This window comes from Sparus aurata, chromosome 10, assembly GCF_900880675.1.
Source record: "Sparus aurata chromosome 10, fSpaAur1.1, whole genome shotgun sequence".
Classification (NCBI taxonomy): Eukaryota; Metazoa; Chordata; class Actinopteri; order Spariformes; family Sparidae; genus Sparus; species Sparus aurata.
In genome coordinates, this window is record NC_044196.1 from 6,562,155 (window position 1) to 6,584,782 (window position 22,628).

General features: G+C 40.2%; 1 protein-coding gene and 1 long non-coding RNA gene across 2 annotated transcripts; both read left to right on the forward strand.

The window, feature by feature from the left end:
• Positions 1-10,194: 10,194 nt before the first annotated feature.
• On the forward strand, positions 10,195-12,876 carry LOC115589810 (uncharacterized). The gene is made up of 2 exons (XM_030430972.1): positions 10,195-11,809; positions 12,418-12,876. Exon 1 carries the CDS (start codon positions 10,310-10,312, stop codon positions 11,357-11,359), a length of 1,050 nt encoding a protein of 349 aa, XP_030286832.1. The 5' UTR covers positions 10,195-10,309; the 3' UTR covers positions 11,360-11,809; positions 12,418-12,876.
• An 8,249-nt stretch (positions 12,877-21,125) lies between these two features.
• On the forward strand, positions 21,126-22,583 carry LOC115589889 (uncharacterized). Its single transcript, XR_003985626.1, has 3 exons — positions 21,126-21,182; positions 21,297-21,359; positions 22,435-22,583. It is a non-coding gene; the product is annotated as an uncharacterized LOC115589889 (long non-coding RNA).
• The last annotated feature ends 45 nt before the right edge of the window (positions 22,584-22,628 follow it).

Genomic DNA, 22,628 nt, shown 5'->3' on the forward strand with positions numbered 1-22,628 from the left:
CCTCCAGGAACTGAACTTTGCTCTCAGCTTCCTCTCTCCTCTGCTGCTCCTCCTTTAACTTCTGATGCTCCTCCTTTAACTTCTGATGCTCCTCCAGGAACCTCTGTCTGGTAACAATTGGCCACTTGGACTGAAAGAGAATAATAGATACAAATTATTGACAAGAGATAAATTATTTCAGGTTTTTTTCTTTAATAAAGGGCTTCTAAGGAATGATTGTAATCATCAGATTTTATTGGCCTCATTGTTTCCTGACATGTTTTAATCCTGATTCAACCATGTACAACACTTTGTAACACTGTTGCTGTTTAAAAATACTATTATTATTATTATTGTTGTTATTATTATTATTATTATTATTATTATTATTATTATTATTATTATTATTATTATTATTATTGTTATTATTATTATTATTTCACTAAAGGAAAGTGTGACTGTTGTTGATTTTGGATTCAAGAACAAATGAGAAACTCAACAGTTCCTGTGGTTGGAAGCTTCACAGTTTGACCAGTAAAACTGACTGAATGAAAACCAGTTTGTCTCGTGTTTTCACTCTGCTGAATCTCTGATTCACTACATGAAGAAACTACAGAGAGACTAAATTGTTCTTCTGCATGAAAGCTTACCACATCAGAGAGATTCAGAGACACATGGTCTGTCATTAAAATATGTTGATGGTTTAATGTTGGATCTTCTCTGTGGAGTTTTAGACCTTCAGTAGCACCATGATCTGTTCTGTAGGCTTCATGCTCTACTGGACTCTGTGGGTGTAGATCTCCTCTAACCATGCACACATCCACCCACTGAATATATACATGTGTATAACTGACCAATCAGAGCCTGGTTAGTGATTACATATGTTACTGTACAATAAGTCATGGAGACTGATAACTATCATCCTTTTAAAACATGTTTACCCACTGATTTCATTCCTCAATGATGGAGCCAGTGAACCAGCTCCATGAAGGTTTTTACTCTCTGAGCTTTGTGTGACTAAGAATTTTTGAACTGAACTGAACAAAATGATTCAAGTGAACTGTAATGTTCACCTCTACAGCAGACCAGCACACTCCAAACTGAACTTAATCATATTGACCCTGAATCCTCTTTAACAGACCAGAACCATCAGAGCAGATACAACAATACAAAGGTCAAAAGATGAACCTCCTTGTTGTTGGACTGCAGTTTCTCTGTCAGTGACTTCAGGTTGGTCTCCTTCTTCTGAATCTCCTCCTGCAGCTGCTGGACTTCAACTTGTTTTTCATCAAACTAAAAGGAAAGAAAAGAAAATAGAAGAGACCATTACCTGTGCTTTTGTGAAAGTGACTTGGACTCAGACAGAGAAGCTAAACTGACAACAAACAAGTAGGAGTCTGGAAACAAATGATTAGATGTGTTAAAATATAAAAAAATACAAACCTCTTTGGTTTTGGTGTCTAATTCCTTCTCTTCAGTCTCCAGCTGCTGCTTCAGATTCTCCACTTCATGTTCAGCTTCCTTCTTCTTCTGCTGCTCCTTTTTAGAACTCTGGATCATATCAAAACATGTGACTGAACATACAATATTATGACTCAGATGGTAAAAAATGAAGCCTCTGATATTTGCTGAACAACATGTGAGACGTCTCAGCTCTACATTGAATGAAGCCTCTGATTTTAACTGAAGTCTCAAGTCTGCATTTAGTCAGAATTCTGCTTTATAAATTCAGATTGTCTCTGCTGCTCTGATCAAAGAGTTCAGAGCTGCACAAGTTAACTGTTAATGAATCTGATGAAGAAAATACATCAACAACCTGCAGAGAGTCTGTCTGTCTGTCTGTCTGTCTGTCTGACTGTCTGTCTGTCTGTCTGTCTGACTGTCTCAGCATTGATCTCATAGTCTAGTTATAAAGACACAGAGGAATCATTTTGTAAAACTAATGAATATATTGCAATAATTGACTATTTGTTATTTTGTATAAGGACACATCAGAGTGTTATTGTGTTTAAATCATGAACACTTACCGAAGGTAACTTCCATGATTTGGCTAGTTCATCTTCTAATCCCTTCACCTGTGAGAGAAGATAAAGTGAGACATGAGAACAACATTGAAGCTTATGAATAGTTATACAACATGACAGTTAATCCAAGTACAACAAGTATCTCTGTATACAGTCAGCTACGTTCTATATGCTGCATGTTAATAAGTTAATAAGATCACATTGTGTTCTTGAGCTATCAATCAGAATAAAACAGATGCAGATGAAGAGATGAACCTCTGTGTTCTTGTTCTCCAGATGTTCCTTCAGTCTCTCCACGTTCTCCTCCTTCTTCTTCTTCTCTTCTTCCAGCTGCTGCAGATCAGATTGTTTCTTTCTAATCTGGAGGGACAGAGAGAAGGTTGAGAGACACAATGACAGACATGTTGAGTTCTCTGGATTCAGTCTGCTGGGCCTCATGTGGACATTTAGTCTGTAACTGACTGTCAGACTGCTGTAACATTCACCTCTCTACACTATTAAACACATACAGACTGTGACTTTAAACTGAAATCACAATCTTAAACTGTCAAAGTGAAGATGAACCTCAGTCTTTGTGGACTCCAGCTCCTCTTTCAGGGGCTTCTGTAGTTTCTCAGCTTCTCTCCTCCTCAGCTTCTCCTCCTGGAGAGAGATGAACAGAGACAAGATGAACACATGATGTTATCTGGGCACATTAGTGAAGAACCACACAGTGACACATGATAAAGACAAACATCATGTGTACCTCTGGTCTGATTCCTGCAGCCTGTCCCTTGTTCAGATCCTTCATTTGCTCTGTTTCATGTGTCAAGAGCTGCTGTCTCTCTGGTTCTTCTACAGTTACAAGCTGATCTTCAGTTATGTTACAGTTCTTCTTCTCTCCTTCATTAATTTCATCTCTGTGGCTTCTCTTGGTCTCTGTGTAAAAACAAAGGCAGCAAATAAAAGACTTGTTCTTGAATTTGAGGAAGGTCTCACAGCACATCAGATATTTTAGACAACAATCAGGTTATGGGTTTAAAACTAAGACAACTGGCAATTTAACTAAATGGAAATAAAAGTAGATAAACCAACACATTTGAGAGAAGACACTGACAGTTTGCATGTCACTATTCTGTATAAAACCTGTCAGACATTTAGAAATAACTGATATTAATTTCTGACTCACTGAATTTCCACACAAAAAAGCCAAGAATCAGAATAACCAGGATGCAAACAGCCAAACTAACAGCCAAACCAGCTGTGGTAGAAGAAGAACTGGACTGAACCTCAAAGAAATCATCTGAAATGATAAAACACAGAATAACATGAAAGTTAAATGTAACCCCTATGAAAATACCACTTTGGGTTTACAGACTATTATTTATTTGTTTGGCTTTATAGTAATTCATTTTCATTTTAATATTTGGGTTTGTGAGGAAAACTGTATTTTAAGTTGACTGCAGTTGTGTAAAATAGCCGCTAGAGGGCGCTTTATGTATGTAAAACTGAGTGAATTCAGAAGATGCGAGCATTGCATGCTGGGATTGACCGACCTCACCTAGGCCTGATGTTAACGAGACCGCGATACAGTCACGAGTGAAGTTGATGACAAGTTATGCAAGGAATACTACCTTATACTGATGTTTATGATTTTGTACGTGTCCGAAGTCGTTGACGGAGGGTTCTGATCACTGCGACCGTAGGATTTGCTGTATTTTGTTTTATACGATTGAGGACTCCGGTGAGTGTACTAGCTTAGCATGCTACGTTGCTAGCGGACACATTATTTGTTCAGTTCAGTTATGATTAAGCTATGTTGAACCTTTCTTATTATCAAAAACCAATCGGGGTCAACTGTTAATGTTATGGAGATGTTGAAATGAGTGTATAAGCTGAGTTTTGTGTTTTGGAAATGCATTTATTTCGAATGAGGAACCGTGATTTTTACTGTGTCATTCTCAGGCGCCATGTTTAAGGTTGGAAAGTTAACAACGTGCTAGATGAGTGCTAATGTTCATGATTTGTACACGTAAAGGTCTTCTTGGTAATAATATGCGTTAGTTCATGTTTAGATGGTAAGAAAAATGCATAATAGTAGATGTGAATAAGAAATACATGATTTGGTAAGTGAAAAAAAGATGATAAAGAATAAATGGTGTACATGATTTAACAATACTGTTAAAAAAGGGATAAAAACATGATGTCTAAGGTTTGATGTCTCAGGATGAAGTTTATCATTCCTTTTGTGGTCAGTATTATAAGTTGCACTTGAGTTAAAGAGAATAAGAGAGATACGATACTGTACAGTAATTGGTGATTGATAATTATTTTTAATTTCTGCTATGGCAGATTGGTTTTTTTGTTGCTGGATCTACACTGTGGGACAGCATCGATTCCAACCAGGACTTCTGTCTGGTGCGAGGCAAGGTTAGAGGGGATCTGGATTCCTCCATCTTCATCATCTTCCTGAAGATCCATTCCTGGAGCAGATAAGATCTAAAGCTGCGCAGCAATCATACAAACACACACACTACCCGGGTAGCACATACACATTGAGACACTTGGACGAACCCGAATACAAACTGAACTTTTGGACCAGACTTTGATGGACATTGATATCGGACAGCAATACGCTGTCAAGGGCAACTTTCAGTTTTGTTTTTTTGTTTAGTGGAGAATTGAATCTGAGGTGTGATTCTACTTTTTGTTGCTTGTGAAAATAAACATCCTTGTGTTTACATTTACACTAACTCATCCCTCGCTCTTTGAATTGAATCTGAGTACAGTAGTCAAGTAAGTGTTGTTCTTACTGGGTTACAGAGTAGTTTTTGTGGCGAGCTAGCCCAGGAGCGAGGGTTATATAGGTTAACTGAACAATACAAACTGTGATTTAAACGCAGGAAATTGCTAACTGATCAGTCTGATTATCCCCATTATCATTATTATTTTTTTTTACTTTTTGTTTTGCCCCTTCTAACTTGAACAGAAGCAAAGGAAAAGACAATGGCAGACATTGATGACACACTTTCTGTATGTGTTTCCGGTGTTACCAGTGGTAATGCAGACCAGGACATTATAGATTCCCTTGAGAAATATGGCCCAGTAACCGGCATAAGGAGAGAGCGAAACACAGGAGTGTCAAGTGGAGAAACAGTCATTGTGGATTTCAAATCCGGAACTGCAAGAGCCAATATTGAGACACTTCTCCCTATGGAAGTAGTGAATGTGACCAATCCAAGTGTAAAGTGGCAGGTTGACCGTGTTAAAACAACAACACAATTCACTAATCAGATTGCGACAGTCCTGTGTACATCCTCCACTGACTCCAGTGACGGCAGTGACTCTGACAGTAGTGCCCAATCAGACCACAGCACCACACCCCTAGTACGCAGAAGCAAGAAACCATATAAACACAGTAAACCCCCCCCACACATTAAACCTGCTACAACACCCAACCCAAGTGAACCAGGTGTAGTTAAAAAGAGATACACTGTACCTGGAAGTCCAACAAATCTAAGTAATGAAGTAACAAACCCACCTGAGGTGCAAAGAGTTGTAGTGGAACACGTGATCAAGAATCAGTCCACCTCCAAATGGATGAGGACATTCTCTGGAAAAGTACCCAAACCCCCTGGTGAGGCAGATTATGAGACATGGTCATTACATGTAGAATTGATGTTTGATGATGACAGTCTATCGGTTGATGTGCAACGGAGAAAAATACTAGAGAGCCTGCTTCCCCCAGCTTCGGATGTGGTAAGGCAACTTGGTACATCTGCACATCCCAGACATTATGTCCAGCTGCTCAACTCTGCGTATGGACTTGTAGAAGATGGGGAGGAGGTATTTGCAAGATTCTTAAACACAAATCAGAATACAGGGGAGAAGCCATCTGATTATCTACAGAGATTGCAGAGTCTTCTGTGCACAGCTGTAAGGAGAGGTGGTGTAAAACAGGCGAACGCCGACCGACACTTACTGAAGCAATTCAAGCGTGGCTGCTGGGACCACAGTCTGGTCTTACAGCTGGAGTTCAAAAATGAAACACCTCCCAACTTTGCAGAGCTGTTGCTACAGGTACGTACTGAAGAGGACAGGAGAGCATCAAAACATGACAGGATGCAACGTCACTTTGGCTCCTCTAAGACAAAGCCTTCAGTGAACGTTCACTCTGTGCCTGACATCTCTCTCTGTGATTCCAATGCCAGCTTACTGCAGTCATACATCTCTGAAACTGAAAGTCTAAGAAAACAAGTAGCTCAGTTACAGATGCAGCTCAACAGCAAGAAATACAAGAAGGATAAAAAACAGGAATTTAAAGGTGCATTATCAACAAATAACTCACATCCACCAGTAGCTGAAGCACAGGCTCATCATGTGATGCCGCAGAACACACCCACTTCAAGACCTCAGCCAAAGGCCTGGTTCTGTTATAAGTGTGGAGAGGATGGCCACATTGCCAGAAACTGTGACGAGCCCATGAACAAAGGCCTCGTAGACCAAAAATACACAGAACTTAGACACAAGCAGGACGAGTGGAAGGCAAAACAGCCTTTAAACTGGAACGGGTTCCAGTGACGGGACCTACTGGAACCGAGGACACAGAGGAGAGTCCCATATCAAAATGGAGATGTGAAACCAAATGTCAACAAACTACGACAACTGCACGCCGGCTCACAAGAAGGTTGGTTGGTTCGAGACATGTGGCCAGAGTCACAGTTGGCAGAGTTCAGCAAAACTGTCTAATGGACGGAGGCTCACAGGTCACGACCATCACCAAATCCTTTCATGAAACCTACTTACCTTCTCACCCCCTCATTCCCATAGAGGACCTCTTGCACATAGAGGGAGCTGCAGGCCAACTCGTCCCTTACCTTGGCTGCATTGAAGTTGACATAACTTTCCCAGAACATTTCACAGGAGAGCCTAAGGTGGTCACAACGCTGGCTCTAGTTGTTCCCGATCCAAGAACAAGTGTAGAGGTTCCAGTTCTTGTCGGCACAAATACTCTTGATATCTTGTACAAAGGTTTCAAAGAAGGAACAAACATTTCACCGGACTGTGAATATGCCTCACTCGTCAGACACCTGCAGAGTATTTACTTGAGCAGGACACAACAAGATGGGACAGTGGGCAGGGTAAAATTACAGTCAAAGAACATTATAGTCATTCCGGCTGGAAAGAAAATGGCGGTAAATGGCCGTGCAAGACATGTCCCCACTGTTCATGGTGCACCTCTTCTGGTGGAGCCCCCCACTAATGTCGATCTGCCAGGTGGCTTGGTATCCTGCCGTTACATCATGGCAAGCCCACGTCAGACCTCCTTTAAAGTCCCTATTCTCCTCAAAAATGAGTCTGCGCACGACATTGTAGTTCCAGCCCATCGAACTCTGGCAGAGCTCTCAATGCCACTATCCATCTCTCCATTGACCCCCACCAGTGATATTAAAGGGGAGGTACAAATCTCAAACCAGACCATCGCTACTGCTCAGTGTTTCACAGCTGGTCAAGTAAATCCTGAAAATCTGATCGAGTTTGAGTTTGCTGATTCCCCTCTGTCAGAAGAATGGAAAGACAGGGTTACCAGGAAGTTGAATTCAATTCCTGAAGTCTTCGCAAGGGGAGATTTGGACTATGGACACACAACAGCTGTAAAGCACAAGATCCGCCTTTCTGACCCGACGCCTTTCAAACAAAGGGCAAGGCCCATCCATCCATCTGATTACGAGGCAGTTCGTCTCCATCTGAAAGAGCTGTATGACGCAAACGTCATAAGGGAGTCAGAGAGCCCATTTGCTTCGCCAATTGTCGTTGTGAAAAAGAAAAATGGACAAATCCGCCTATGTGTGGATTACAGAAAACTAAACAACCAAACAATCAAAGATGCTTATGCTTTGCCACACATCGAAGAGGCGTTTGCAGCTCTGACAGGAGCAAAGTGGTTTTCTGTCATGGATTTAAAGTCGGGTTATTATCAAGTGGAAATGGAGGAAGAGGATAAACATAAGACTGCCTTTGTCACACCGATGGGTTTTTGGGAGTTCAATAGGATGCCGCAGGGAGTAACCAATGCTCCAAGCACCTTCCAGCGAGTTATGGAAAAGTGTATGGGCTCCCTAAATCACAGAGAAGTGCTGGTATTCCTGGACGATCTTATTGTGTTCTCCAATACCCTGGAAGAACATGAAGAGCGGCTTTTGAGGGTGCTGAACCGACTGAGAGAGTTCGGTCTCAAATTGTCATCGGAGAAATGTCATTTCTTCAGGAAGTCTGTGAGATACTTAGGTCACATAGTGTCAGAAAATGGTGTGGAGACAGACCCTAATAAGATCGCATCACTCACCTCATGGCCCCGCCCAAACAACATATCTGAGTTGAAGTCGTTCCTCGGCTTCACAGGATATTATCGGAGGTTTGTCAGAGACTACTCCAAGATTTCAAAGCCTCTAAATGATCTGACGGCTGGATACGTCCCTGCAAAGAAAAGGAAACATGACAACCCTTCAAAAGGGCAAAGGTCATTCTCTAATGTTGACGTAAAGAAACCATTTAATGACAAATGGACATCTTCGTGTGAGGAGGCATTCAAAACCCTCATTGAGCGATTAACAACAGCACCCGTACTGGGATTCGCCGACTCCAAGAAGCCATACATACTCCACACAGATGCTAGCTTGCATGGACTTGGAGCCGCGCTGTACCAAGAACAAGATGGTCAAATGAAGGTTATTGCATATGCCAGTCGAGGGTTATCCAACAGTGAACGCAGGTACCCCACGCACAAGCTTGAGTTCCTCAGCCTCAAGTGGGCAATCACGGATAAGTTTGCAGATTACCTCTATGGAGTAGAGTTCAATGTGTTGACTGACAATAACCCCTTGACTTACGTTTTGACCTCTGCAAAACTGGACGCCTGTGGTCATCGTTGGCTTGCCGACCTTTCCAACTTCAACTTCAGCATCAGATACAGGGCTGGCAAAAAGAACCAGGACGCAGATGGGCTATCAAGACGTCCACATGCCCCTGCAGAAGTTGATGACAGTGCAGCAGTTGAGGATGAGCGAGTGCGACAGTTCATGTCAAAGTTTGTGAAGGAGGGAAATGAGGACAATTTCCCACAGGAGGCCGTCAGAGCCGTCTGTGAGAGACATCAGCTGGACAAACTCACTGAAACAGAGGAAGAAAATGGTCACTCACCTGTCATTGTGGAGTGTCTGGCAATGGATGAGCGAGCCATCTGCCCTGAATATGCTCAAGCCAACTTGCTTCCTGGATCCACCACACTTCCCAGGATGTCTCAGCAAGATTGGGCTATGGAGCAGAGAAATGATCCGACAATCAACAGAGTAATAGACATCGTCAGGGCGGGTAAACACCTCACTTACCGTCTTCGGCAGAAAGAGGAAAGGGAAGTGCAGCTACTGCTCAGAGTTCAAGACCAGCTGATATTGAGTGACGAAGTTCTGTATAGAAAGTGCAAGATCGAGAATCAGCCTGATTTCCAGCTTGTTCTCCCGAAGAAATACAGACAAATGGCACTGATGAATCTCCATGATGATGTTGGTCATTTGGGGTATGAGAGGACAGTAGATCTGGTGCGTGCACGGTTCTATTGGCCAAGGATGTGTTTTGAGGTTGAAGAGAAAATCAGAAAATGTGAAAGGTGCCTTCGACGCAAGGCAAGAGCAGAGAAAACAGCCCCTCTTGTTAACATCAAGACCAGCCGGCCACTTGAGTTGGTGTGCATGGACTATCTCTCCTTGGAGCCAGACGGCCGTGGCACAAAAAACATACTTGTGATAACTGACCACTTCACAAAGTACGCTGTTGCAGTTCCTACCCCTGATCAAAAGGAGAAAACAGTGGCCAAAGCTTTATGGAACAACTTCTTTGTACACTATGGCATGCCTGAACGCTTACATAGCGATCAAGGCCGCAACTTTGAGTCTGCCGTCATCAAAAATCTCTGTGAGTTTTTGGGGATAAAGAAATCAAGAACAACCCCTTACCACCCACGGGGTAATCCAGTAGAGCGTTTCAACCGGACCTTGCTGGCAATGCTTGGAACCCTCGAAGAAGTGGATAAAGTGAAGTGGAGAGACTATGTGCAGCCATTAGTCCACGCCTATAATTGCACGAAAAACGACACTACAGGATTTTCTCCTTACCAACTAATGTATGGAAGACAGCCGAAACTGCCTATTGACGTGGCATTTGGATTACATCCTGAAGGGCTGAGGAAAGTCACTCATAGCGAGTATGTGAAAAGGCTCAGAGAAACCCTGGAGGAGAGTTACAGACTGGCTGTAGAGCACAGTGATAAGATGGCTCTACGCAACAAACAGAGGTACGACTTGAAGGTCAGAGAATCCATTCTACAAGCTGGAGACAGAGTCCTTGTGAAAAATGTGGGGATACGAGGAAAACACAAGATTGCAGACAAGTGGAGTCAAACGGTCTACAAGGTTGTCAGACACATTAGTGATTCCCCAGTGTATGTAGTGGCTCCGCTCACATCTGAAGGACCTGAGAGAACCCTACATCGAGACCTTCTCCTACCTTGTGGGTTTCTTGCACCTTCAAACTCAGTTGAAGCAGATAAAATCGGTCTGGATGGCTGGGAAGAGACAACTGCCAAACCCACACAGAATCCTGCACCGGAAGCCAAGGGGGCAGGAAGCCGACTTGATAGTGACGAAGAGGAGGAACTGGACTATCCATTAGTAAATCAAGATAAGGCTACTTACCCATCATTCACTGTTGTATATGACATTCCCAGAACCAAGACCAAGCCTCCTTTGCAGCTGGATGTGAATCCAGTAGGGTCAGATCTTAACCCGACTGCTGAAGAATTTCATCCCCCCCAGGTGGTGAGAGAGGAACACTCAAACACATTTCAGGTTCCTAGCGTGGAAGCAGAAGAGGATAATAACTTACCTGCTGACCCCTTACCTGGAGATGAGACAAATTTACCTGTGGAAGAAATAGAACAATCTGCTACGGTGCCTCTTGAAGAGGATCTGACAGTACCCAATGAACCGGTCAACAAAGGACCCGGAATTGACAATGCAGAACTGCAAAATCAGAATCAGAGAGCAATGAGAGAGGAGAACGAAAGAGACAATGTTGGAGAGGAGATTGGACTGACTGATACCAGTTCTGTCCAGGACGAAACAGAACCAGAGGCCCGATGGCCAACCAGAGCTAGAAGAGAGCCTGACAGATTGGCATACAAGTCTCTTGGGAACCCTTTGACTTTGGTCATGCGCTCTATACTTCACAGCCTCGACCAAGTTTTCACAGAAGCTCTTGATCTGCCCAAAGTACCAAGCCCTTCACCTTCCCCTTACACAAGCCGAGTTTTTGATGTTTAAGTATGAGTTGACATGCAGAGACGCATGCCAATTAAGGGCGGGTGGATGTAACCCCTATGAAAATACCACTTTGGGTTTACAGACTATTATTTATTTGTTTGGCTTTATAGTAATTCATTTTCATTTTAATATTTGGGTTTGTGAGGAAAACTGTATTTTAAGTTGACTGCAGTTGTGTAAAATAGCCGCTAGAGGGCGCTTTATGTATGTAAAACTGAGTGAATTCAGAAGATGCGAGCATTGCATGCTGGGATTGACCGACCTCACCTAGGCCTGATGTTAACGAGACCGCGATACAGTCACGAGTGAAGTTGATGACAAGTTATGCAAGGAATACTACCTTATACTGATGTTTATGATTTTGTACGTGTCCGAAGTCGTTGACGGAGGGTTCTGATCACTGCGACCGGAGGATTTGCTGTATTTTGTTTTATACGATTGAGGACTCCGGTGAGTGTACTAGCTTAGCATGCTACGTTGCTAGCGGACACATTATTTGTTCAGTTCAGTTATGATTAAGCTATGTTGAACCTTTCTTATTATCAAAAACCAATCGGGGTCAACTGTTAATGTTATGGAGATGTTGAAATGAGTGTATAAGCTGAGTTTTGTGTTTTGGAAATGCATTTATTTCGAATGAGGAACCGTGATTTTTACTGTGTCATTCTCAGGCGCCATGTTTAAGGTTGGAAAGTTAACAACGTGCTAGATGAGTGCTAATGTTCATGATTTGTACACGTAAAGGTCTTCTTGGTAATAATATGCGTTAGTTCATGTTTAGATGGTAAGAAAAATGCATAATAGTAGATGTGAATAAGAAATACATGATTTGGTAAGTGAAAAAAAGATGATAAAGAATAAATGGTGTACATGATTTAACAATACTGTTAAAAAAGGGATAAAAACATGATGTCTAAGGTTTGATGTCTCAGGATGAAGTTTATCATTCCTTTTGTGGTCAGTATTATAAGTTGCACTTGAGTTAAAGAGAATAAGAGAGATACGATACTGTACAGTAATTGGTGATTGATAATTATTTTTAATTTCTGCTATGGCAGATTGGTTTTTTTGTTGCTGGATCTACACTGTGGGACAGCATCGATTCCAACCAGGACTTCTGTCTGGTGCGAGGCAAGGTTAGAGGGGATCTGGATTCCTCCATCTTCATCATCTTCCTGAAGATCCATTCCTGGAGCAGATAAGATCTAAAGCTGCGCAGCAATCATACAAACACACACACTACCCGGGTAGCACATACACATTGAGACACTTGGACGAACCCGAATACAAACTGAACTTTTGGACCAGACTTTGATGGACATTGATATCGGACAGCAATACGCTGTCAAGGGCAACTTTCAGTTTTGTTTTTTTGTTTAGTGGAGAATTGAATCTGAGGTGTGATTCTACTTTTTGTTGCTTGTGAAAATAAACATCCTTGTGTTTACATTTACACTAACTCATCCCTCGCTCTTTGAATTGAATCTGAGTACAGTAGTCAAGTAAGTGTTGTTCTTACTGGGTTACATAAAGAAAATGGGACTTCAGATATTTGAAACTAAAACAGTGATCATATCATGAAAGTAAGAATATTTACCTGGAACATGTATGTGTGTCTCTCTGGTCTGGTTGGTGCTGTTCTGTTGGACTCTACAGGTGAAGCTGTTGCTGTGTCTCTTCTCCACAGTCACTCTGCTGCTGACAGTATAGAGGTCATCAGGACCTCTGACTGTCTCTGTAGGTCCAGCAGAGAGGAGGTTTCCCTCACCGTCCAGCCAGAACACCTCAGGTTCTGGATACCAGCCTGCAGACTCACACTGGAGAACCACTCCTCCTTTGTTTCTGTCAAGCCTTGATAGACTGATGGTAGGCCAGGAAACAACACGTGATGCTGAGCAAAAGAAAATGTTTAAGTAAAGATAAGTAAATGTAAACGTATATTGATTCTACGTTAACCAACTGGCAAACAATTCATAACATGATCATTTACAACTGTTCTCTAAGCTTTTATCTCCCAACCCAAACAGCTGGAGGCTGTTTATCCTACCAACATTTTTCAATGCATACAATGCACACAGCACCAAACTTGAGCTATAAGATGTATTGCATCTACTTACCTACAACAAGCTCAACGAAAGACTCTGTATTTAAATCTGGAATGTAGCATTTGTATCTTCCCCCGTCTGAAGGTTTCACATTGGACAGTTTCAGTGAAATGTTTCCATGCTTCAGTTCACCAGTGAACAGTGACGTCCTTCCTTTGTAGGATGGATTTTTTAAATTTACAAGGTCCTGACCAGCACGCCACACAAACACAAATCTTGGATCCAGCTCAGGTCTCGTCCAATCCAGTGTCTTGCCAGCAACATCGGCTCCAGGTACTAAATTGCATGGCAAAATGATGTCATCACCCAGTGTTGCCACTATTGGCTGAGGTGGACCAGTTAACTGAAACTGACCTGAAAGGAAAACAAAATGTTTTTGTCAGTTCTTGCAGTACAAAAACAAACAGATCAGCTGTATATCAGCTGTATGGGTAAGTTTGCAAACTCAACATTGCATTTCAGCATATTAATCATTCCACATTGTTCCAGGTTTGTTTCATGGATGTTGTGACTCGTGCACACTATTGATTGGGTGACATTGATTTTCACACAATCCCAAGGTGAATATTAAGCTCTTCAGCTACTAAATCCTCCGCTGCTCACTTTGATGTTGTTTTAACCCTGACATCAGCTGAATCAAAAAAAACAATGCTATGAGAACAGTGAGTGTAATCTAAAAATATACAAAAACCAAAACAAAGAGCCTCTACAAAGCTCCAAAGAGCTGAGAGGAGTCAGTTATACTTCTTCACTACGATCAGAACCTTTCATTTCACAGTTACTTGATATTTGGTTGATCTACCTGGTACTTAGCATGTCAATTTATTCCAAACACTTATTGTGACCCTATGTAATTGTATTTGTGTGCAGGTTACCTCTACAAAAGTGTGCCAGGAGAAGATGGAGAACGCTGATGATTCTGAGCGGAGGTTGAAGAAGTCCAGCCATCTCAAAAATCCTGCATGTCTAAAAAGGAAAAGAAACCACAAATACATTGGAACCACCACAATTTGATGGAAAAGATATACCTTTTGATGATGAACTCAGAAACTCCAGAATGAATATTTCTTTCTCTTTTGTTGTTTTGTCATTTCTTTTGACAATTCACCAATTGTACATTGAGCAAAAACTGACATCGATAAACCGAGTAGTTACAACAAACAACAAAAACAAAAAGCATTTGCAGCTATTCTCTGTGTTCTGTAGTTACATGTTTTATGTACATCCTTAATATTAAATCACACTATTTTCTCCTTTTAAAGACAACAATCTTGTGAAAACACCTTCACTTATATTGTATGTTCTGTCCTCCCTTGTGTTAAATTTGAATGTTATTATGTTAAATGTATACATTTCATATTAGAAGGATGTTAAAACTGTTAAAAAATTGGTTCTTTGCTTTTATCATGGCTGCTCAAGCAATGAGCAATGCTAACCTTTTTTTTCACTTCACTTCTTTTTTCATGTCCATGTATTAAATTATACTTTCATGTTGGTAAAAACTACAGACCTGTACGAAATTATATGAGGGTTGAAACCGAGTAAGTCTTAAAGTATTTTGATGCTAAATATTACATATTTGAGCTTTCAATACAATCACATTTATGGTACGAAGTCCACATCTGAAATAATTCATGTAAGACTGTCATGTCCAATTCATGTCCAACAGTTTTTTAGCAAAATGTCTGGCTTCTTGTTTAAATAACTGAAACAATAAAAGCTGATTCAGTTACAAATGATAAGCCAACAATTAACCTTCATCTGAAATACTTTCCGCGTGTCGAAACATTTCCTCATGTTTTGAAATATACTTATTAACCTGTTAAAATCTGTATATGATGTTTAAATACATCAGCTACTTCCATTCTATAAGAGGATCATGTCTTTCAAAATAGATGCTGAAACATGTGAAATAGGTATAAATACATTAAGACGACAACGTACCTGTATTCTGAAATGTTGGTTCACCTGACTGCAAGTCTGTTAATCATTGACAGGCTGTGAACTTTCTCACTCTGTTTTATTACCTGCAGCGTGCTCGTGGATAAGAAAGCATTCTGGTTTAGTACAAAGAATTAAGACAAGTATTCTAAGAATTTAATAAAAAATGTAATGTGTAAAGAAAATAAATTTTCAGGTTGTGTACTTCTCCATTAAAGGCTAAAACTCTCTACGAATTAATAACTACATGTAAGTTCTGTCACTTCTGCTATCACTTGAACTTTGAGCCTGTTGCCAGGTAACTTATCACTAGTATTAAATATAAGAACTTTCTATAAAGTGAGAGAATAAGAGAGGTCATCGGTAGATGGAGGGAAAGCTGAAAGGGGTAGAGTTATATGTCATATCTGCAAACATTTTTATATTGTATTCCAAACTGCGTACAGAGTAAAAGTTTAAAGTACTATACCTTACGTTATTTCAGATGTGTTCTACCTCATTCATCATACTGGTACATTACAGTAACAAATCTGTACTCCATCACATTTATTTGGAAGCTGCTGTCAACAATTACTTTTTTTGAATAAGTTTAAGCTTATACATGGGCCTGGTAAAGAATAAACAACAGTATATAAATGATGGTTACAGTTAATAAAAAGGCAAATCTAAATTGCTGCGTTGTAGAGGAAAAGCCAGAACTGCTGCACACTAACACCTTGCCTTGCCAGGTGCCAAACCCTAACCTCCTGCATTGGAAGTGAATTTGGAGCAGTTTTTTTCAGGAAGAAGAATGGGTTTTCCAGCAATTGGTAGGTAACTCGATCAATTCCCTGACTCCCATGGCTACACACTGAAGTATCTTGGAGCAGCATCCCAAATTACTCCTGATGAGCTGGTCAGCTCCTTGCATGGCAGCCTCTGCCATCAGTGTATGAATGTGTGTGAATTAGTGAATGTGACAACTGTTGTAAAGTACTTAGAGGGGTCAATAGACTGAAAAAGAAATGCAAATCCATTGATCAATGTTGACACGGTTGATTCCCAATCATCCACGACAGATGTAATATTCAACAATAATGCACAATGCCACACATCACAATCTGCCATTACCAAAGAAGAACAAAGGGCACCCACCTTACCCGTGAAAACACCAAGTTTTGAGGCTGGGGTTTGGCTTCATGACTTTTTGTTTGGTTGTTTTTCTTTCTCTTTTTGAGCCAGAAGTGACCATATTTAGTTGAGAGGATTCAAAGAGGTTTCAAAGGATATCCTGACTGAGAACTCGAGGACAGACCATGGCAAAAATGTGTCAATCACAATGCAGTCTCGCCCTAAAGCATGGCCAGCTTTATTGTCTACTATCCTCGAATCAGACCTAAATTTTCAAATGAGCCTCATGCTATGTTGAATCATGGAGTGTTGAAAAACTCTTTAAACTGTAGATTGAGACCATGAAGTCATATGGAAAGTGAATATTGCGGTTATAAAACAAGTGATAAGAAGGGTCATTTTCAAATAAAGTCGCCCCCTGGTGGCTATTTGAAAGGATATAGATTTATGACACTTCCACAGTTTATTATACAGTCTATGGTCTATGAAGGATATAGGTAGAAGGACAGGTTTCTTAGTTTATTTTTTTTCTTTTCAAGCCTTTCCAAATGGGTTTCTCTGCAAATTTAGGGGCACATAAGAATGATGTGATCTTGAATCCAGTTATGGGGCAAGCTGCAAAAACACCAGATGGATTTCCCATAATCCATACTGGAACTAATTAGTGTCTTTCGTTGGGCCTTCCATGACTAACTGCCAAGTTCTTTGAAACACAACACCTATAGTAATTGTTTTAGAAAGTACCCAAAAGTCATACTTATGTAACATACAATATGTAATTTCTGCCACTAGGGGACACTCAGTCAAAATAAATGACATATAACTATTTTTGTATGTAATTAGCTGGGTGGAGCTGGTTGCTGATCAACTGTTTAAATCTGTCCAGCTGAGCAGACCTTCTGGAGGAATAAACACCCAGAGTCACATTAGATTGTGCTCAGATCTCAAGCCATTTACTTTTTTTTTTGCTATCCATTACTTGATATAGTTTCTACTCCATTATTTTTGTGATGAAGTTTTGAAGCGTAAAAACAAATCCAAGAAAACCTTGATGATGTCATAAGTGTTAATGTCCTAGACAGCCCTGCTAGAGCCAAAGAAGTCATGCATCTGTTTTGCCAAAGTAGAACTTTTGTGCAAAACACTGCCCCCTATCTCTTACGACGGAGCCGCATAAAAAAGAAAAGGACAAACAACAGTGACTCAGACCATGTTAAACAGAGGTAATGATGCTTAAAATGTCTTGTTTGTAAGAGAGGTGGATTTCAGAGTCTCATTCCCACCTTGTCAAATACTGATGCTTGCTGATTGTAGGATGGGCCGACCACCATCCCAACGTGGTATCAACTTTTCATGCATCCTTTAAGACTTTAAAAATTGTGAACCCATGTTTTAAGATAACTAAAAGGAACATTTTAGCCAGCTGGAGGCAGAGGGAGGGTCAGCCTGTCTCCGAATTGGCGTTTCATACTGACAAACCACTGTATATCTGTGTCACTGGCTCAGAAATAAACTGCACAGGAAAAGGAAGCTCTGGCCCACCTACTCTAGTTGTATTTCAGTCTGTTCAGTCAGTCAACAGCAAGACAACATGGAGGCTGCAGCTCTCTGCGTCAGACTGTGTGAGTACTGACTCTCAGGTTTCTAATTCTTATTCTAAGTTTGATATTTTCCTGCACACTCAAAGCATATATGACCGGTTGTTTATGCAGTGATGCTTGAATTCATTCTGCTGGGGACCAGAGTGCAGAAGAGTTATGCTGTGTATGGTGGTGAGTAAAAAAGACAAAATCATTAAAAAATATATTTAAAAAGTGCTTTTAACATGTTGTCTCTCCATCCACAGTATCAAGGTAGATGGTTAACCTAAACCTGTTACTATGAATATTATTATTATAAATAGTATATATATATATATAGTATAAAAGATTTAGCTCCATAATCTTCCGGTTTTGGATGGTTTATGTGTTTCAGATGCACTTTGTCTCCATATCGATCCAAACAGACTGCAGTACTTTGAATATGAACCTGTCTCGTTTTATTGTGAGGGAAGTGACAGTTCAACTCAGTTAAGAGGAGTCAGGAATTCAGTGGAAATGAATCCAGCATGCCAAAATAAGAGGACATCAACAGGGCCCAGCTGTACTATCAGTAACATCTACGTAGCTGATAGTGGAGAATACTGGTGTGAGACGAAAGGAGGACAGAGAAGCAACAGTGTCTACATCACTGTCACTGGTATGTTTTCTTGTATTTTTCAAATTGCTAAATGAATTTGAAAGTGGCAACTGCCTTGTTGATGAAGATTCTCAGTCATCAGGGTCTTGGATAAAAATAGTGGTTTCCTTGTAAACCTATTTTTTCCAGCGTAAAACTCAACTAATACAATCTATTGATACAGGTTAGGCCATAAATAACTTAATTTTGTTGTTCAGGGAAATATCACTTGTCTCCCATTGGTAGTGATGCCTGAGGCTTTGGAATTGCAATTTCATAAACACTGCCTGGTTTATGGTCACAGTTATTGTATTTCAGAGTAAAAGCAGCACTCTATTAATGTACCAGTAGATGATAAGCCTATAAAGTAATTTAATTCACTACATTTTCTTTTGTATTAAACCTTAACAAGGTGTCAGTGCCTCAACATGATCATAGATATATGGTGTTTAATATTGATAGTTTTGCAGATGATGAGCTGTTGTACATCACTGTTTTATTTCCCTTTTATTTGTTCCGTCCCTTTCCAATGTAGTTTTCTATAATTCTCTCCATGTAACCACTCAGCTCTACATTCTTTTGTGTAACCCTTATTCCGTATCTGTATTTTTAGAAAGTACACTGTGTTATTCTTGATTTTTTTGTTTGATGTGATTGCGACATTTTATATGACACATGTCTAACAATATTTTTTGAACATGTTGTTCAGCTGGTTCTGTGATCTTGGACAGTCCTGCTCTGCCTGTTTCGGAGGGTGGTACTGTAACTCTGAGCTGCAAAGACAAGACAACTACCCGCCACCTCTCAGCTGTTTTCTACAAAGATGATGTCCCAAAGGAGAGCAGTTCTACAGGAGAGCTGATCATCAACAACGCTAACAAGTCTGATGAAGGACTCTACAAGTGCATCATCCCTGGTGCCGGAGAATCACCAGGAAGCTGGCTGGCTGTCAGAGGTGAAACATAAGAGGGACACAAACAACATGAACATACTACATGCATGAACATGAAGGATTCAGATTATACATCATTTTGAACCACAAAAAAAGTACCTCTAGAGCTCTCTAACAACTTCACTTACTTGAAGTGTCATACACAGTGTTGTTTGTAATGTTACATAAAATATCAATTCTTTCATCTTTCTCTCTCATCATGAAGATGCTCGGCCCAGTGACTCTGGCACCACTCGTACCCTGAACCCAGCTGGGATCGCTGTCATCATTTTAGTGGTTGCTCTGGTGCTGCTTGCGGTGGGATTCATTTATATCAGGAACCACAGAGGTACAGAAAACATCTACATTTAAGATATTCTATGTACATAAAATGATAAGAAAACACTAACCTGTTTCTGAGAGAAAGGTTTCATTCAGGGAGCCCCGACTGCAGGTATAAAGTTTTTTTTTCCTTTCTTCGTTTTGATAAACCTAATCCACCCCTGATTAGTCATGGTGAGTAACAAAGGTCATGCTCACTGTGCAGCTCCAAACAGAAATGTAAAAGTTGTACTTCCCTAAAAACCAACCAAAAAAATGTTATTTAAAAAATATATTGTTTTGTTGTGCTTGTCTGTGCATCATTTAAATGAATGTTGAATGATGAGTGTTGTCCCAGGCTGAGGTAAGAGCACGGAGAATTGTTCAAGTAATAAAAAAAGTTAAAAAAAAAACAAGTAATTTTAAATTAATTCTCTGTGTCTCTGATGTCAATAGATTTGCCCTCCTATCAGTCAGTGGTGTCCTACTTCTCCACAAAGATACAAACAATGACATCACACTCAGGCCAGGACCATCAAATGGGTGAGAGCAAACCTGTGTAGTTATTACTACATCATTGTTTTAATGTTAATATGATTTATAAAAACTTAAGTGGCGATACATGAACTCTTTATAGAAAGGTTTTTTCTTCTTAACTTAGACAACAATAATCAAGTCAGTTTGTCAGTTTCAAGGATGTTAGTGTGCATCGTTTTTTGTGATAATCTCATGCTTTTGTTCGTAATAATCAAAACAAACATTACGTTTTATGTTTCAGTCTCTGGAGATGAACCTGCAGATGATGAAAGCAGTTTGACGTACGCAGCTGTCGTCCCAAAACAGAGGACGACCAAAGGTTTGCTGGACTTAACCCTTTTAACATGGTGTGAGGAAAACCAAAAGTCTATTACTGATCATTTAACTCTGTAAGATTAAGTGTACTCCTCATCATGAGAACAAATGGGCGCTTTGTTCAGGGTTAAGAAAAGTACATGATGAGAAAAGTTCACTTACTGCATGAAAGTGGCCGTTGACGTGTGGTTACCAATGAAATGTTGAGACGTGCTGCACGTCTGAATGATATTTATACCCTCTCAGTGTTTCACACATGGTGTGGTTGTTTTGGACTCGGCAGACGCTGCAGATAAAGATCGTCACGTTAAGACAAACCAGAGCAGAAAACCACGGACAGATAAAGGTTAGCAGGGCTGTAGAAACCCTTCACTCTGTCAGTATGTGTATTTATAATGTACTAATTTAACCACATGTGTCTGTCTGTTGCTCTCTTTCTCTCTCGGTGTCTATCTTTCAGATGAGGATGAAGTTGTTTACTCCACCTTGAAAATAAGTGACACGTCACATGATCTCCAACATGGTTCGTATCTTATTGACATGCATTAGTTTTTTAAACTGTTAATTGATGCTCACCAAATCTTTAACAGCTTTTCACAGCTAGGTCCAACCCAGTATAAAAAGCAGTTTGTGAAGCACTGATGTCATTTTATTTGCAGAAATTGGCCACAGTGGCTCGAATGGACTTTTTGACTTCTTTTTTTTTGTTTAAAAACATTGATTGTAACATGGAAAAGCCATGTCCATGTACATGGAAGGTTACATTTCATCACTATTGCAAGAACTGATTTTAATGTACAACCAAACTCGCATTCTCTCCACACCACGTCCAAAGTGAATCCTACTGATTAAATGTTGTGACTGTTTCAAAAACTCAAAATATCTTTACCTTTACCAAAGTGCTTTTGTTGCCTAAGCATAACCACAAATATATTTTTCTGACCTTTATGTGATTATTAGGGTGTTTTGATGTAGGGTTGTATGAAGCACTTGTCTCCAGTCAGTGTGTAACCTGCAGTATATGACTGTCAGCGCTCCCCCTGTGGGGAGAAGCAGCATATAGCACCAACAGGGAAATAGAGCACTGTGATGCTAAACAGCTCAGACAGAAAGACGTATGTGAGCCACCTAAAAGGCAAACCTAAAAAATAAACAATCACACACATATACACACACAAGGTGTTCTAACATTTTAGTAAGTATGAACACACAATTTTTAAACAATATTATAGATAATATATGATTTAAGGATGATATTCAGATTAGTAATGAGCACCAACAGCGCTATAAAAATGCAGACCATTTACCATTTACCATTCCATTTTATAAAGTCATAATGTAGAATACTTTATTTTCTTTACATTCCAAACATTGGACACACAAATCACATAACATATTACAGTATACATGAATTATTCTAGTAAAAGCTTTCCACCATATAGTCATGGCCGTCCACAGTGAGTGGAACTTGTTTGGCCTTCATACAGAACTTTACAACAGGCTAAAACCTCAGCTGAGGTCCAATCATTTAAAGCTCTTGAAGAAGCTGATTTTGGAGGATATTTAACCACAGACTCTTTGTGTTTTCTGTCTCACAGGACACACCTGATACAGGTGACAACTGACTGAAGAAGGGAGGAGAAACTGATGTGTGAAAGAGAAGATTAACATATCAAGAATACTGCTGAACTGTGAAGCTGTGTGTTGAAACCATTTGTAGTGTTGTTATAACTGTTTTCTGGGTTGATGGGAGGCGTTACTGTTAATGTGACTGTTATGATAGTTTGGTGAT